The sequence below is a fragment of the Zosterops lateralis genome, assembly GCF_965231275.1.
Source record: "Zosterops lateralis genome assembly, chromosome: 10".
Classification (NCBI taxonomy): domain Eukaryota; kingdom Metazoa; phylum Chordata; class Aves; order Passeriformes; family Zosteropidae; genus Zosterops; species Zosterops lateralis.
The window spans coordinates 20,207,688-20,225,874 of record NC_139770.1 but is presented as its reverse complement, the minus strand read 5'-3'; the positions used below and the strand labels follow the sequence as shown (position 1 = coordinate 20,225,874).

The following is an 18,187-nucleotide window of genomic DNA, read 5'->3' as shown; positions in this document are numbered from 1 at the left end:
AAGGGAAGGTAATCACAGAATGTCCCAAGCTGAAGGGACCCACAAGGATCAACAAATCCAACCCCTGGCCCTGCAGAGACACTCCAACAATCCCCTCCATGCCTGACAGTGTTGTCTGAATGCTCCTGGAGCTCTGGCAGCCTTGGGGCCATGCCCATTCCCTGGAGAGCCTCCTCAGTGCCCCATCAACCTCTGGGGAAGAGCCTTTTCCTGATATCCAGCCTAACCCTGCCCTGACACAGCTCCAGCTATTCCCTCAAGTCCTGTGTAAAAGACACACAGAAGAGGGAAGAAATCCTACTTGTGACCTCCTACTTAGTGACCTCTCCTGCCAGAGGCTGATTGGCAATGTGACCCCAAACTTTCCAGAAAACCCACAGAACACCTCTGTTTCCTGTCCCCTTCATCCCCCCTGACCCTGGGAGCAGCCTGGCACTGCTGTGTATCCCGGAGGTTCAGAACATGCCCAGCCCAGCTCAGCTCTGGCCCCAGGAGCCCAGCTGCAGCTGCCCAAACCAAGACCACACAGCATCGCTCTCCTCATGCCATGGGCTGTGAGGAGCTCCTGGGAACTGCAGCCTCCCACTGATGGGATTCACCAGACACTGATGCTCCCCTGCTTTCCTGAAAGGCACCACCCAGAACAGCTACTGCATCCTTGGCTACAGCCAGCACCACTGGCACAGTGCCTCTGCTACCCTCCCATCAAGGGACTACAGACTGCCAAAGCCTTGGCTTGCCTTTATTTTGCTCCCCTCCTTCAGAGGAATGTCAAAGGCAGGAGTCAGCTGCACCCTTAGCCTTGGTCAGGGTAATTTCTCAGCAATCCCTCTTCCAGCAGCAGCAGGAGCCAGTCCAGCTCGAGGAACAGCTCCCCTGGGATGTGCCCCTGCTCCCAGGCCCCTCTGTGCACCTCCTGCCCTGCCCTGGTGCAATGCTGGATCCTGATGGACACATCCTGGGCTGTGGGGTACCAGCTCAGCTCACAGAACCACTGCCAACAGGGACTGCTGCAGTTTATGGGAACAGCCACAGGTTGCTGCAGCTCAGCAGCTGCCACTGCATTTCAATGAGTCTGTTCTACACATCCCCTCAGACTGGAATGTTTTATTAAAAGGGAGGAAATTTTCATCAGGCTGTAGGAATAGTTTCTTAGAAATTGAGATGTAAAGTCAAGCCGAGATTCCCCACTGCAATTTTGCCATCTTTGCTCTTAACCAGGCCATGACCTTCCCCAGGTAATCCTGGTCTCACTGCTCCTGGCAGTTTGGAATCAGCTGTCCCAGCCCCCTGCCAGCATCTCACAGACCCCACAGTGCCAGACTTTGGATTGTAAGCAGGGGAAGGAGCATCTGCCAGGCTGCAGATTGCTCTGAAGGAAGGCCAGGGAACACAATTACAATTTACTCTGATATTACTCATAAAAACCCCACAAAACAACAAAACTCACCCAACTCCTCCAGCATGAGAAGCTCAAGAAAACAGTCCATTTTGATTTAAAAGCTGCTACAGGATAATTCTGGTTTTCAAATCAGTCTTTTTCAATTTGTATTGTTTGCAGTTTTAGCTTTGGTGCCAGTCCTCCTCTACCCATTCAAAAAGACACCTGCACTCAGTATTCTTACTAGATCAGTATTGTTTCCATTCCAAGCAATCACAGATGTTCTGTGTCTCCAGTTCCTTCCTCACATGGATGTCCTGTGCATTGCTGAAGGCCCCCACCTTCAAAGCCAAAGGAGTGGATGTTTGCTCAGTTAATTTGTACATAGGAACATTCTCCACAGAGGAGACAATATCCACTCTTAACTTTGTAAAATACTAATTATCTCTATGGTATTACTGGGAGGATCACATCTGGATATTTTTAAAGTTACAAACCCCTTGGTAGTTTTTTATATTGCTGGAGTCAAGTTAATAACTGATGGTCACTGTTACCCTGAAAACGGTAACACTGGCTCTGTCTCCTGATGGATGGAGGTCATGTAACATCTGTCAAGCTCCAAAGTAAGTTTTGGTGAAAAACCCATCCTAAACCTTCAGTGTTGCCCAACAGAAAGCACATGGTGCGGAGGGACCTTTAAGGTCACAGGAGGGATGTGGTCCAGCCCCTCACACGTGGGAGTCTTTCCAAGGCTCTGAGGGCTGTCATAGGGAAGGACATGGGAAAACTGCAGGACAGAGCCCAAAGGTAGAGCCTGACAAACTGGATTAACTATGGATCAAGTCCATTGTCCATCCTGGCGTGACTTGACAGGATTAAACTCCTGAATAAAACATATCTGCCATCTGGACAGCTCCAACAACAGCATGCTCAGAACTCCTCAGACACGGAATAACCACAGCCTGGCAGCTCAGGGGCTCATGGCAGGGCTTATGGCCCAGGAGCCAAGACTCTTCCTCTCCCTGGTCCCCAGTGCATAGGCTGGCAGAATAAATGGAAAACATTTGTTCATTGAAACGAGGCAAATGAGTTTTGGGAATCAGTGACTGAGATACCCAGAGCCTTTCCTGCAGGTATTCGGGCAGTGGCCCAGCTTCTGGGCCCTCACCCCTCACACCTCAGTGAGCTCCAAACACCACAACAGACACACAGCTTTGCAGGAGGATTAGAGACGCACCATGAAAACAAGCTCCCATTTCTTTTAACTCTCATTTAGAGTATGCTCCAAGGTAGGGAGGGCAGGACAGATGATCATCCAGCCCTGGAGGATTACCCTTGGGAAACCAGTGAGGCTCAGGGGTAACACAGGAAGCACAAACTTTTGGTAGCAGAATCAGACGAAAGAAAATTCCCTGTGCCTTTCTTTCTGCTCCCCTTGGCTGGGGTAGAATGTGCCAAGCCCTCATCCCAGCCAGGTTCCAGTTAAATCCATGTTGTCACTGATCCCATAATGGGTCAGTGCTGGCTTGTGGCACCTCTCCACCTCCCCAGTTTCAGGGAATGGCCCCAGCATCACACACAGCACAGAGCAGGGGAAGCACTGTCTGTTGGGCTGTCGTTTCACATCCACATCTCAGCCACACTGCACGATTCAAGCTGACAGCCTTTGCCTGGGCAGGGCAGAATTAGTGCTGTGAAATGCACTCCAGATGCTCAGTGGCATTTCTCAGTATGACTCTACTCCTAATTCAAGGTTTCCTAAGAAATTAAATACCTCAGCTGAAGATCACCATGTTAGATTTTGCCAAGAGAGGAACTAAGCTTTCAGGGTCTTCAAGGGGGCTACAGGGAAACACCCTCCTCACAGATCTCTGTGCAGAAGGGCCTGGGAGCTCTGGAGATAGCACTCTGGGACTGAGGGAGGACAGGGCTGCAACCAACCACCTTCCCCACAGATCTCTGTGCAGAAGGGCCTGGAAGCCCCAGATCTGACTCTCAGGAGGACAGGGCTGGAAACACAATGCTGTTAGCAGGACCTCACCCTGGATTTCCTGCTCACAAACACCAGCTGTGGAGCCAGAGCAGTTTGTCCAGCCCAGAGCTCCGGGTCTGGCCAGGGCCAGCAGAGTAAAGAGAGGACACAGAGAAGCCCCATCTCTCCCATGTTGCATTCCCAGCATTACCCCAGCACAGAAAGTCTGCCCTGTAATTCAGCCCATGCAGGGTCAGCAGAGTCATTACCTCCCAGGGTTAATTAACACTGCTGAGCAGTGATTGTTCAGCAAACAAATTTCCTGCAGGAGCTGGAGATTCTCCAGTCTACTGCCAAGTCTAAATATACTCGGCTTTTTTAAGACGTGACTGCGCAACAGTTTGATCACATGTGAGTACAACAGTTAAATATTGTAATTTAGATATGTGAGAAACATCACAGACTTGGAGAGGATCTGGGACACAGGGAGGAGGAGCTGGGGGCCTGAGCAGTGTGGAGCTCTGTTGGGCTGGGCTGTGTGTATGGAGCAGGAAGCCATGACTTCCCTGCCAAGAGCATGTGACAGCAGCAGGAGAGTAGCAGCAGCAGCAGGGCATCACCCCACACTGGGATGGCCTTTCCAGCTACACTAGATGATCCACGCTGTAAGTCTTCTTCCCCATCCAGTCTCTCCACATCTCCCTTTAGGCCCTGAGTCCAGCCAGACCTTCACTTTCATCAGTTAAATAAAAGAGAGCATCTTCTCCTCCTTACCCCAATCACTGCCATGGCATGTGGAGCATTTTCCTCTTCTTTCTCTACAGGGTAAGTCAGACTGATGTCAAAGGGGAGCCACAGGGGCTGCCTGACTGTCTGCCCAACACAAACCAGGGATAAACCAGTAATAAAGCACTGGAATCAAGTGTCAGGCACTTGAATGCTGAATGCAGTTTTAGTACTTAATTCTACCTTTAATTTTTAAATTAAAGCCTGTCACCCCCATTTATGCCCACTCCTTTGGGGCAGGAGTGCAGAGGGTGAGATGGGGGGGTGCTGAACTTTCCCAGCCTTAGATGCAGTGCCCACATCCCACTGTGGCAGGACAGGACACACACACTGCTCAGCCTGGTTGGACCACACTCCATTTCCAAGCTCCTGGGAAAGCTTTGCTGCTGTCACCAAATCAAAGACTAACACAGCCTGACTGCAGAGACTGCGTGGTGCTCCACACAGGCCTGCAAGATTCCCTTTCCCCACATCTCCCCCAAGCAGGAAGCCTCTCCTGTGAGTGCAGCAGCTGACTAAAGCCCTTAGCCAGCTTTTGATCAGGATGGGTTTGGCAGGAATTGAAATCATCTGCTACAACAAACCCAAAGTACTACTATAAAAACATACTCCAAGACTGAATTATTCTGGTTCCAGGAGTGAAAATGCTGCTCTGTGCACATCCATACAGTGACAAATGCACAAAGTACCCCTGAGGCAGTTGGGAACAAACCCTCACCCAGGGGCCACTGGAACACGCAACACCCCGTAAGACAACTCAACAAACCCCCTGCCGTGGGGACTGACCATCCACAGCACCAGCCCAGGGAAAAGAGTTCCATGCATATTTGAGGCTGTACTTCAGTTTGAATTCGGGAGGATGAAACTTTCAGTGCACAAATACTGACAATAAATACAAATTAATTCTCTGTTCTCTCACCCAAATCCAGCTGCTTCAATCTTGGTTTCACTCAAGCTTCTTAAAATATTTGCAAGCACTTAGCGAGTCAAATCAATCCCAGACCTTTTATCCAGAGCCAGATTATCTGCTAGGAAGGTGGAACAGAGGCTCCACAATCCAGCCACAAGGAATATGTGAACTTTCAATCTAAGTTTTCTATGTAACACACCTAAAATAATTTGACAGGAATTGTCCACACAACCAGCTGCAAGCATCCAGCTGTCCCTCACACCAGGTCCTAGACCTTCTGGATGAACAAATTTCCATGACTTCCAGAACTGTATCCCCACCAAAATAAACAGGCATTCAGAAAAGTGACCAGTTAGCTGGTGAGAGTGTTTGAGAGGCAGTGATCAGAGTCTTGTCTGGAAGCACAGACACACAGAGAATGAAGTGATGATGAAAGTTTACCTGACAAGAAACCACCTCACAAAACTTACCTGTGCCAGGGATGCTGCAGTCCCTTTTTTGAGCTCTGAGAAGTTCTCACTCAGCTTCCCTCCCTTGTTGCTGGAATTGCATTTGTAGCACATCCACCTCATGAGGCCCTTGGTGACCACCCCACACTCCTTACTCAGCAGGCACAGCGAGTGGTACAAGTGGCCACAGCTGGGGAGAGAGAAGTCAGTGCTGGACACAGGGTAGCACCTCTGAGCTCTGCACGGTGGAGGGGAAGGGGCTGGCCAGGGGGAAAAGGCTGTGTCTGGGAATCAGCAGATCAGCAAAGTGTCCTCGCCCTCCTGTTGATTTCCACACTCACAGAATCAACACTGGATGGTCCATTTGCTGACACAGCTACAGACCATCACACCAGGCGAATGATAATTTCACCTTATTTTACAGACACCTGGGCACAGACAGGACATGGGAGATGCCAGGGCTGTGGCAGATCCAAGGTGTACAAATACACAAATGAGCCCAGGGTGTTGCAGTGCCCAAACACACTGCTGGGAGAGGGGACAGAAAACTGCCAGCCAGCTCCTGGAACTGGGAGGTGATTCCTCCCAGCCAGGCAGAGCTGGCTGCATGCAAAGCAGGCTCTGATGGGTGTGATTAGCCAGGCCTCTCACAGTGCAAGGCAGCAGGGAAATGTTCTCCCAGGAATACAGATCATTACTCAGACAAGCCAACCAGTAGATTTGTTTCCCCTTTTGAAACTATTAACATGATCACAGCTGCAACCTCACCCCTTAACTTTACCTGAAAACAATGATTTCATCAGCAGTTTCTTGCCTCCTCTTGTACTGCTGGAGACAGATGCAGCAGTAATCCTGTTTTGGGGTAAGGCCTCTGGTGACAGAGGCTCTCAGGTTACACAGGGACCAGTGGAGATCGTGGTTTAAAAGGCTGGTGGTTGTCTCTAGAAGGGTCTGTGTGGAAGACAACACACAGAGTAGGTCAGTCTGTCACCTCCACACTGCAGAAACTCCCTGCTGAACAGTTCTTCAGAACAAGCAGCTTAGCAGCTCACTAAGAGCAGAAACTACCCAATAAAATCACTCTTCCTCCTATGCTTTCTATCCACTGACCTCAAAACACTTATCCTTTCATCACATGTTAATGGAGCAATTCCTCTGCACTCTCAAATAGATAAGTCCTGTATTGACTTTTGCCCAAGAGCATTAAGAGCAGCATGGCAGGCTCATTTTGTCATCTTCCACATCAAATCTCCTTTTTTTTTTTCCCTTCTACCTGGCAAGCTACTGCTTCTAGCCCCATTTTAGGAGAAATGTGCTAATAAAAATCAAAGCTCAAATGCACTATGGCAATTAAAGTCTTTTAAAAACCCTCTGAACTGCTCATCTGCTTGTCCTTCCCAATGGATACTCATTTTCAAAGAGCCCAAAGAACCACCCAGAGTTTCCAGCGTCAAGTTTCTCTCAGGCACAGGGGCTCTGCTCCCTGATCCATCTGTGCTCCACAGCAGCAGCTGCCAAAGGGTGCAGCAGAGGATCCCATCAGGACACAGCCTGTCTCAGAGCTGCCAGGCAGGGACAGGGGGCAGGAGCTGCCCAGACCTTCTGCAAGAACCCAAACACAGATAAAGGCTCCTGGTGTTCAGGCTCCACAGCAAAGCTGTTTCCCACTGTGTTTCTGCACTGGCTGCTGGTGCCTGGGGGCTGCCCAGAGCAGCAGCTGGGATGGCACTGCCATGCCAGGGGGAGAGGGGCTTGGAGGAACACTGTGCATCTTGTTTAGAGGGAAAGGAGTTTCAGGGAAGTGCTGAAGTGTGGGGACTGCCTGGGATTTGGGACTGGACTGAAAAAAGCAGGACTGAGATTAAGAGGAAATCTCACCAGGTCACAAAGGAAGTGCAGCTTTTTCAGCTGGAAATGTAAAAACAGCCTAATTTAAAAACCTGTCATTTAAAACTGCATATAAAGACAAAATATATCAGCTTTGTGCCTTTGAATCCCTAACTGCAGGATGAGCTGAAGAAAAAGCAGATGTTTATCCTTCTGGTACATTTAACACAGAACTGAGCTGCAGAGGTCTTCACCATGTACCTGTCAGTTCCTTCACTTGCAATCTGTGAGCAAACCAAACTCCCTCCCCACCCCCCATCACACAAAAATCACTCACATGTCTGTTGACTTTGCCCTGCAGACAGAAATGATAAATGAGAGAGAGACCAGTAGGCCAGGCAGCAAAAATAATGCTGCATGCAGTGGTGGACAGAACAGAAACACAGGCAACTTACTTGTTCATAGTTAAAAGTGTCCAGCATTCCCAGGACAAGCCCTTGAATTTCTCCAAGTTTCCCTTTTCCATAAACTGGATCCTGTATGAAGAAATGCAAAGCTGCAGCTGAATCACAGGATATGACCATTTTGATTCTTTTTAGGTCTTTTCCTCCTCTAGGTTGGAACTGCAAATGGAAGCTATGATTGCAGAGTTAAATATGCTGCACATGTACAGGGACAGCAGAATAATCCCACATACTGATGGGAACAATCAGTAATTAGCAAAACTCAGTGGATAACAACATCAATATAAATTAGTGTGCCTTGGTCAAAACTGGAAACTCCATTCAGGAGCTGCAGGGGCTGACTGGAGAGTGCATTTGAGGAATACTGAAGGGAACAGCATGGCCAGCCAGCTCTCAGCCCAGCCACTGCCCCGTGCTCTTGCCCAGCCAGGGGTGCCTCATCCCCAGGCTCATCCCAGACCCCTCATCTGCAGGCTGGAAGAGCACAGCCCAGTCATTGCTGAGTCCACAGCCCAGCTGGCAGAGGGAACAGGGCCCTGGGGCTCTCCTGGTGCTGCAGGTCTGATTTTCACAAGCCTTGAGCAGCTTCATTGCCGTGTCCCAGCAGCACAAGCACAGGCCTGTGGTACAAGTCATCAGCCTGTACATCTCCCTTTTCCTGCAGCCCAAACAGCCCTGCACACCCACCCTGGCACCCCCTGAAGCACCTCTCTGTGCAGGAAGCTGAGAGGAGCTGTCTGGTGGAAGGGGCAGGACATTGGCAAAAACAGACGAGCAAGATATGAAAAGGCAACTAACCCAGAGAGCAGGAAAATGGGGACACAATGGGAACAGGAGTAGGATAAACAAGCTCTGGATAAGATGAATGAGTAGGAGCAAGGCTGATTCCATGCTGGGACTGGGCAAGAAGAATTGAGAGTGACAAAGCCAGCTGACAAAGACAGCTAAAGCAGCATGGAAGCTACACTGCAAGACACCCTGAGGGATCACTGAAGCTACAGAAAGCAAGTCAAGGAACTCTTGAACAACAGCCCTCATGGGTAGTGTGACAGGCAGAAACACCAATGTTCAAACCTAAATAAAAGCAGCCCTGAGTAACAGCACTGAGTCAAAACCAGCTGTGGGCTTGGAGCATGCTGGGTGAAGCATGAAGAGCTGGATGTGCTGCACAGGCTCCTTTTCTGCTGGATGAACAGCACAGCATGGACACTCCAAGGTTCCCTCCTGCCTGCATCATTTAGCAGCACAGCACAGGAAGTGCATTGCACTGAGTCACTGCAGGGGTTATGGAGGCAATGGGATTTCCAGACAGCAGGAATGTGATCCAGAGCACAGAGCACTTAGACAGGCAGCAGCTCTTCTTCTAAAACCCTCAAGTACATGGCCAACAGGTCACTCACAAACTGTCCCAATCCCACAATTTCCATATAGCACCTCAAGCCTCCTAAGCTGCAGGTGGAGGTTTTCAAAGCCACTGGTTTCCTGTCTGGACACAGAGCAGAGGAAGAGGAGATGTGAAGAAGAAAGAAGAATAAAAACCCACCTGCAGCTTTGCAGAGGGAGAACACAAGTCTGAGGGCTTTCAGTTGCTGCCTTTTCCTCTAGTCATGCTTGATGATCTCTAAAAATAATGGCAGCTGGGAAGAAAATGGACTTTCTTCTTTACAGAGGAGGCCCATGGTCTGGCCAAGCCTCACCCTGAGCCTGGCAGCCCAGTGCCAGCAATGAGTCCATGGCCATTCCTTGCTGGAGCCATCCAATGGAATGGGCTGGAGCTGCCTGTTTGCTCCCAGCATCACACCCACAGCTCCCAGGCCACTTCTCCAGACAGTCATAACACTTCTAAATTGCAGCTTCAGACCCCACAGCCACAAAAGCCACATGGGATCAATTAGTTTTATGGAGGAATATCTTTCATTAATTCCACCTTATAAAATTGGTCTTGGGTTGGAATTCAGGGACACTCCAGGCATGGATGTGCCATCCCATGCAGTGAAACAGGCACTGCACCAACCAGAAACAGATCCCAGCAGCTGCTCCCAGGCTGGTGCTGCCCTGGGAACATGGCATGGGCACAAGGAGCCAGAGCCAAACTGGCTGCCCAGGGCTGCCACCAACAAACAGATGGGGAAGAGCTGGCAGGGCTCCACACACAGCCCAGAGGTGCTCATGCAGCCCTTTCAGCCAGCTCTGTCTCTTCCATTTCCCATTTCTTCCTGGGTCCAGGAAATAGCACTTGCTTTGCTACCAGTGCTAATAAATGCCCTCTGCAAACACATTCACTTCAGCTTCATTGCAAGGGGCAAAAGCAACCACTCCACAGACAACTAATCCCAGTGCTGATCTCCTGGACTAGGAAGAAAAAAACAGCCAAAGCCCTAAGCAGAAGTGGAAAAAACACAAGGAGAAGCTTTCTGGATCTTTTTGCTTCCGCTCTGGAACAGCATTTAGAGAATCCTTCCCTTCCCTCTTCGGAGTCCCTAAAGGTAGCTTTTACATTTCTGGCTTCTCCAGTTCTCCATTTTGTAGGAGGCATCAGCTGCATCTGCTTACAAAACATTCATGAAGGATTACAGCTTTGTAAAGGAATTAACACTCAACCTCTCAGCCCTCTTCAGAGAGCACTCACATCCTTAATAACATGGAATTTTTCTTAATGCTCAAGAGGATTCCTCTGCTATCTCTCCTAATGCTGTTAGTTCAGACTTCCCAGTTAATCAGTAACTCCCCAACACCATAAAGGATGAGCAGGAGCAAATCTATCAATTGTTATTTCATGTGACTTTGGTTAGATAATGCTGGGCCCAGGTGCTGGGACAGGCAGGTTGTTCTCTGGGAAAGCTGCAGGTCTGGCCCAGCCCTTGCAAGGTGCCCTTTGGCTAAACACTTTGGTTGCAAAGTTAACATTTGCATAAGGTATAATCTGTAAGCAGACAACGAAGAAAAACAGTCTGCTAAAATTGGAATACTCTAATTCCTTTTCAGAAAAGCCAAAATAATCTGCCTCAGTTTACTGATGTTATCCACCTTCCAACAAAACCCCCAGTGAATTCCTGGGCAGCTGTGCCACCTCCCAGCCTGCAGCTCCAGCACATCTATGCTCTATCACAAGCCTTGAGCTCTGCTGGAACAGCATTTGAGGGCCCTGTCAGACAAGAACCACTTGTAATTCTGTATTTCACCAAAATATTTGGAGGGTTTAGGAAAGGCTGTATGCACTCCAGGGCCCAGAAAGGCTGGTTTCAATATTTCCTTTTGGTCACAGTTAAGGTGGCACATCAGTAATACATCTAAGTGCCCTGCAGAGAGCTCAGAGCCAAGACAGAAGGGTTTGGCACCAGGGCTTGGAATTTTGCATGGCTTAAAAGAGCAACTACACAGCTCTGCAAAAGGAACATCCAGCCAGGGCTAAGAGCACAGGGATCTTCCTGTCTGGGAAAGCACCACCTGTGCCTGCCACATTGTGATTCTTTCCTGCAGGGCACTTAAATGGCATTCCCAGATAACCCAAGGAAGAAGATGACTGGAAGGTAAAAAAGCCACTGCTCTCTGCTGCCTAGCTCCAAGGGAATTTTCTTCCTGATCCCCAGCAGGGCCAGGGTTCAGAATCACTGAACATTTGAGCTGGGCACTCCTGACAAGGGCACAGAATAAGACCTGCTCATCACCATCCTGACACCAGTTTCCCAGCTGGATTCAAAGCAATATTCTCCCAAGGACCAAACTTGCATCCACGTAAACTTCACAAAAACCTCCCACAGGCACCTTCTGCAAGCCCTGGAGCAAGAGTTCAACAAAACACAGCCACAAACCCACAGGCAACAGTGAGCTGGAGCAGGGCAGTGCCAGGAACCCAGGAATAAGGGTTGGTGTGAAGGCAGAGTGAATGGAAATGTGGGGGTTAAGGACAAGAGCACAGGGTTCAATGAAGGGTTTGTCTTGTAACAAAGGACACTGTCCCCAGAGGAGGTGCCAAGCACTGAGGGTAGCAGACTGGTGAGACTCAGCACAGGCAAGCTCTCAGAAGAGCCCATCTCCTAATGAGGAGGATAAGAAGTTGGGAGAGGTTTAAATGAGCTTCAGAGGTGAAAACCCTCAGAGGTGAAAAGAGACAGCAATTTCTGAAGGACACAGCTGAGCTGTTAGCACCGGTCAGAGGATCCCCAGGACGCCGTAAGGAGCTCACACCCTCTCTGCTGCCCACAAACAATCCAGGTCACATCACTCCACACACCTCAGGGGTTTGCAAATACATGGGTAGGAGTGAAATCTATAGAAGAGTAAGTGTTAAGAGGCAAAGTCAACTTAGGGATCCTGTATGTCAACACGACCTCTCCTTCCACAGGATCTTGTCTTGATCTTTATGATGTTTTTTCCTACACCTGTTTTTCAGCTACAAGGTACCAATCACTGCCCCATTTTATGAACTTCTGATACTAATGCTCTTTACCTGGAATTCACTCCTTTTCTCTGCATTTTAAGAAGTCATCGTTTTTTGCTCCAGTTGTTCAAATAATCTGCCTTTCCAAATCTCTCTTCATAGTCAGACTGAATTTGTCAGGCTGACCAGGGAGGTGGAACGAGCAGGATCAGGTCTCCCCTGCCTCCAAACCCAGTTACCAGAGCTGCACATGCTGCTCTCAGTGATGCCTGACCCATTTCTGTCCTAAGTAAAGCACTTCACCTGATGAAGCAACCCCTCAGCCTCCCCAGCAGAGCCATCACACCAACCACTTCCCTCTACAGCAAAGACATTTCACTCCCCTGCTGCCTCCAGGACATCAGTGCCAGCCCCTGGAAAAGGGATTTTCTACTGCTGCTAAAAGAGTCCATCAGAACAGAAATAGAATGAAATATGTGAAGATTGCCATCAACAAGACTCTCCCTTCATCCCAAAGGAGAACAGGATCTTCCTCCAGACTGTCACACCTCCCAGCTGTGTTATCTGTACACTGGTCACTGCTTTGACTCCCTCCCCACCCTGGCAGTTCTCAGCACAGCCCAGGAAAGCTTCCCTTCCCAGCCTCCCTCCCACTCACTCACAGCTTCTCCATCCTTTCCTGCCTACATTAAACATCAAACAAAGCCCAACAGGAAATTATACCAAAACCTCAGCTAAAAGTAGACTAAATAAGTTATTAAAGAGCCATTAGGTTTGCTTGACACTTCCTTTGATGAAACCACACTCCATTTCAACACACTTTTTATCCACTCTCTTGCAACATGCCTTGCTATCTTAGGGGTTTGTTCAAAATCCAAGACTGTGTGTAATATTAAGATCAAACCAAGAGGTTGCTAGAGGTGTGTGTTCACCCTGTGAAGCCCTTTTCCTCTCCCACTTGGAACAGAAACCCTGAACAGTGTTTCAACACTGTCTCAACCCTTCAATCATTCCACTCCACAACACAGGCAATTCTTCTAATTCCTTTTCAGCATTTCTCAAGGTTTGTTATTAAATCCCAACATCAGCTTTCATCTGTTTTGCAAATTAACAAATTATAGTTGCCTGTGATCATTCAACCCAAGGCTGTGCCTAAAATCAGTTCTTCTGCAAGTTTGCTACTCACTAACTTTGTCTCTAAAATAATATTGCACCATCAATAATATTTTGGGCCCAATCATGATCTTTCTGCAAAGCCTATACACTTTGCTGTAGTGTCCTCACAACTGCCCATCCCAAAGCCTTCACTAAAAGGCTTCCAACAATTTTAGTGCCAAGTTTTGGGAAATTCATGGTGGCTTTGCTGTTAAACCTGCCAAGTTTCAGTTCCACGTAACTGCAACCTTTGAGGTACTATTTTATTTGGTTTGCAGGAATTACTTCAGTTACTTTCTCACAGGTTTGTGTGTTCCCACATGGCTCCCCAGATAATTCTATCAGCTTTTACACCTTATGTTTCACCAACAGAACTTTTACTGAAACACTGAACAGCCAATTAGCTGATCTGATCTCCAATGACCCTGGAATACCTTTTCCCAATAATCCAGTGGCACAGCTTGGTGAAACCTCCTTCTCCTCAGGAACTCACCTGAAGAATCCTCTGCAGGATTGAGGGAAGAGCAATAAATGCAGCCATGTTGTTCAGCACTTGCATTGTCAAACTCTTCAAAGCTGGAATGTCAAACATAACAGCCACAGCAGTTCATTAGGACTCCAGGAGTAGAGAGAGATAAGTCTTACAGATAAAGAGAAATTTTATTTCACATCATGTTTTCTGGTTTGAAAATAGCTTTTACGTTTTTTCTCCTGCACGCTCTGCATTAAGCACACAGCTTTTTGCAGCATAAAGGGTTTTGATCCCACAATACCTCTGTATTCCCTTCTATACCCCCTGCAGTAAACACCCACATTTTCATTGACTTGGAAATACCACCAGTCACTTTTCCTATTGCTACAAATCCCAGTTTGGATCCTTATCTGTGTTATGGCCCACAGACTCTAAAACTACCCAGCACTGACATTTGCATGAAACTTGTTCCTAGATCCTCAGCATGGGTCTGGGATGGAGCAAAAGACATTATTCAGAGAATCCCAGAGTAGTTTGGGTTGGAAAGGACCTTAAAGCTCATCCAGTTCCATCCCCTGCCATGGGCAGGGACACCTTCCACTATCTCAGGTTGCTCCAAGCCCTGTCCAACCTCACCTTGGACACTTCCAGGGATCCAGGGACACCCACAGCTGCTACCCTCTGGGCACCCTGTGCCAGGGCCTCACTTCCCTCACAAGGAATAATTTCTTCCCAATATCCCATCTAACCCAACCCCCTCAGCCTTTCCTCACAGCAGAGCTGCTCCATCCCTCTGGTCGCCTTGGTGCCTCCTCCAGGCTCGCTCCAGCAGCTCCATGTCCTTCCTGTGCTGGGCACTGCCAAGACCAAAGCATCTAAGCCCCTTTTTAGCTACTCTTATCCCTCCCACAAAGGGAGGCTGCTGCCTCAGAAGTGGAGTAGAGAATTTAGGTGGTGTATTCAAGTCCCATTGATTTTATACATGGCACACAGGTGCAGGCAGAGGTGCACAAAAGGGCTGGGCATGCACAACAACAGTGTATTATGTCAGGAGTTCTCCAAGTGCTGACCAACCTACAGAGCCTTTGTACCCATTTTGCACCTTGGCTCCTTCAGAGACCATCCTCAATGCAATCAACTTATTAGCACAGCCTGTGGTAGGCTTCCTCTTCCACATAGGACAAAATAAAGTAAATTTAAAAACCCTATCCACCTGACAGCTGTAGCCTAACAAACACCCAACCTGAGCTCCCTGCCAGTCAGGGAGCAGAGTATGTAGGAATGGAGTAACAAAACAACTTTTCTTCTATTCATTCATCAGTGGAGAGACAGCACACAACTTTTACTGTTTGGGGTGACAAATGCCAAAGTACTCACACTCAGAGTATGGACACTGCGATGAACCAGAGGATTTCTGTGGGGACATCATGGCCTCAAGCAGGGGAAACCAGAGGGCCTGGAATCATGGAATGTGAGGAAAGAACCAGTAAGAACAAGGCAATGCTAAAAATGAGCTGTGAGCAAAGTCAGAGGTCACTGGCTAGGACTCACTTCCATATTCTGAGAACAGAACTGCATTTGTGATGACTGCTGTGGGACAGAGCTGAAACATGGTCAAGTAACCTCAGAGGAAAGCACTTTACTGGAATTGTGACAACAATCTGTGTTTGCTTGATTCAGTCCTCAACTACTTCCCCATGTGAGAGGCAAACTCTCCAGAGTGGGTAGTACAGTAAATGGATTCCAAATGGAAAGAGACATCTAAATTCTCTTCATATCTGTTGTACAGTGATACCATTGCAGGGAAGAAATGGAGTAAGGCATCTCTCACACTGGGCAGTGCTTGTGAAGAAATTAGAGCTCTTGACTTCCAGCCATACCACCTCACCAGACATGGGAACAACATTCTCTGTTCTGAGTTCAGAAATTACATAAATTATGCAGAATCTTAGGACTAAAGGTGCCTTTGTGTCACTGACATGGGCAAAATGGAAACACAACCTCAGTGTGAGGAGATGGGCAAAGCCAGCTCCCCCTGCAAGAGCTCAAGGCAGCATTACCTCCCCCCTCAGAGCCTAGGCTGACACTCAATTCAGGGGCTGTGAACAGCTCTGCAGCCACAGTGACAGCAGCAGTAGCTTTGTGCCACAGGAAGCTGGCTCAGAGCTCACAGTGCCTCTGCAGTGCCTGACTGACATCTGTGCCCAACTTCCATCTGGAGCTGGAAAGGGGGAAAGGCCATGGTCTCCTCCCTCTGACCTGAACTTTGCTTTGTGCTTCACCCTCATGACTGAGGACTGCACTCTTATGGCTCCAAACCCTGAAGTACTACAGGGAAAACACAAGGAGAGGCACACAATGACTGCCTGAACAGACCAGTATCCAATGGATGGGGAGAGCAAGAGCCACATGAAGCAAAGCTTCAGGAGACACAGAGGCCTTGGTAGATTCTGGTGACACATTTTTGACTGTCTTACCTCTCGCTGTTGCTGGTCTAAGCTATGTGAATTCCTCTGGCAAAGAGCAATTGTTTTCACTAAAGTATCTTCAATATTTTCTAGCAAGGAGGGTTCAGCTGAGCCTACGTGTCAGGGAGGAAAAAGCAAATTACAATTATAAAAACTATTAGACAAGTTAACTCCCATTAGATAAGTTAACTATCAATCTTCTGCAAAATAAAATCATGCTGTTCATCTCAAGTCTGCTCACTACTGTCAGCAACTACATTATAAAGACATGTTCTGATTTTTGGCACTTTTCCTGAACAGCACGATAAATTGGGCAAGTAAAACATTTCATTTAATCAAATAAGAAAGATTTTAGCTGTGGTTTAGGATACAATTAAGTAACAACTATGGGCACTGCATTTAATTAGGTGCCCATGAGTCCTTGGTCTAGTGAACAGCACATCTGTGCATACACTCATTTTCTGTGGGCATTCTTATTTATCTTATTTGTCTGAGAAATTCACTTTCAAAAAAGCTACTCCCAGCTGTCTCCCATCACTGTTCCCATATAATGCCAGCTGAAGCTCAGTAATGAGTTTGAATGGATTCTGACATGGGAAATGTGTTTGGTAAGCCAGTGAGAAGACCAGTCCCAATGGGAAAAGCTGACAGGGCAGCTGATCACACACACCCCAACCTTCCCTCACAGTGTTCAAGGCCTCTACCAAAATCAGAACACCAGAGTGAGGGAGTGTCATCCAAATGACTACCATATGAACAGTGTCACTACAACACCTAGAAACCTGAAACAATCTCATTATACCAGGTGACAGACACAAGCACTTCACATTTATGTGTTTATCTGTCGGTCTTTAATGGAAAATGGAATTTAACTCAATAAGTCTTACTTTTGTCATCTTGAGTAAGCATCAGCAACTTGCTCTGCAATCGCTGAAACAAAAGAGAGGACACAGAACAGTCAACTTGGGAGTTTACTCCCCAAAATCCTGATAGAAATGTTTGTCAGATGTGTGGTTACACAGGCTCACCACCCCTCTTTTCCTCCCCAGCACAACTAACATGGCATAAACATATTTCTGAATATGGAAAGGAAAGAAAGAGCTGAAAAATTATTTTTGGCTATGAAAAACAAATTTCAGCATCTATTATCTTCTACATGTTTGAAGACTTGTCAGAAAAATATACTGATGTTCTGAGTATGCAGCCACCTCAATTTACTGGCATTTTACAGAAGGCAAATGCTTCCATGGATTCTAGTGGGAAACAAAGTGAGGAACAAGGACAACATCCAACCTGAACACAGCCCACCATGCTGATGGCATGGCAACAATGCCACATTCAGGATTTGGGAGTACTGTACCTCAAGCATAACCAAAAAGGCACCATGGATGTCTCCCTTCTTCTCTAGTAGATATGAAGAAGCCTCATGGAGCTGATATTTTTGGGTTATCTGAGTTGAAAGGAAAAAAAAAGGTTAATGTCTGCCTGAAGAAAGCTGCCAGTGTTTGTTTATCCACAAGACAATGCCAAGCAGATGGCCAGGGCTGGAAGTGCCTGTGCTCACAGGCACCTTACCCAGGCTGAGCAGCTCTCCTGCATCTCCTTTTATTTCTCAGCTTGCACTACTGCCACCACCAGCACTCAAAAATTACTGGTACAATTTCCATGCAGAGAAGGAACAGTTGCTCTCCCAGCACAAGGCAGATTTTGGCAGCATTGCCTTCCAAAAACCCCAGGCCTGTGATTTCATATACCCCTAACATGATTAATTAGCAGCAACACAGCCACCCTCTACTCTGCAGGTCCTCAGCAGCTTCAGAGCACTAACAGCCCTTTCTTATTAGCCCTGAGACCCAACTTAGTGTTAGTCTATTAAATATATCCAACTGTGCTGCAGAAGAGCAGTTTAGCAGCTCAGAGGG

The 18,187-nt window shown here is 47.8% G+C and overlaps 1 protein-coding gene across 3 annotated transcripts in view; it reads right to left on the bottom strand.

The window, feature by feature from the left end:
* VPS8 (VPS8 subunit of CORVET complex) overlaps window positions 1-18,187 on the bottom strand; it is a gene marked incomplete at its 5' end in the record, with an annotated part of 75,486 nt that overhangs the window by 13,847 nt on the left and 43,452 nt on the right. For all 3 annotated transcript variants that reach the window (XM_083868713.1, XM_083868715.1, XM_083868714.1), the window contains 8 exons: window positions 5,520-5,688; window positions 6,280-6,449; window positions 7,781-7,861; window positions 13,819-13,901; window positions 15,175-15,253; window positions 16,275-16,378; window positions 17,153-17,195; window positions 17,626-17,715. In XM_083868713.1, the coding sequence (XP_083724839.1) occupies window positions 5,520-5,688; window positions 6,280-6,449; window positions 7,781-7,861; window positions 13,819-13,901; window positions 15,175-15,253; window positions 16,275-16,378; window positions 17,153-17,195; window positions 17,626-17,715 (819 nt within the window). The remainder of the gene's footprint in view (window positions 1-5,519; window positions 5,689-6,279; window positions 6,450-7,780; window positions 7,862-13,818; window positions 13,902-15,174; window positions 15,254-16,274; window positions 16,379-17,152; window positions 17,196-17,625; window positions 17,716-18,187) is intronic.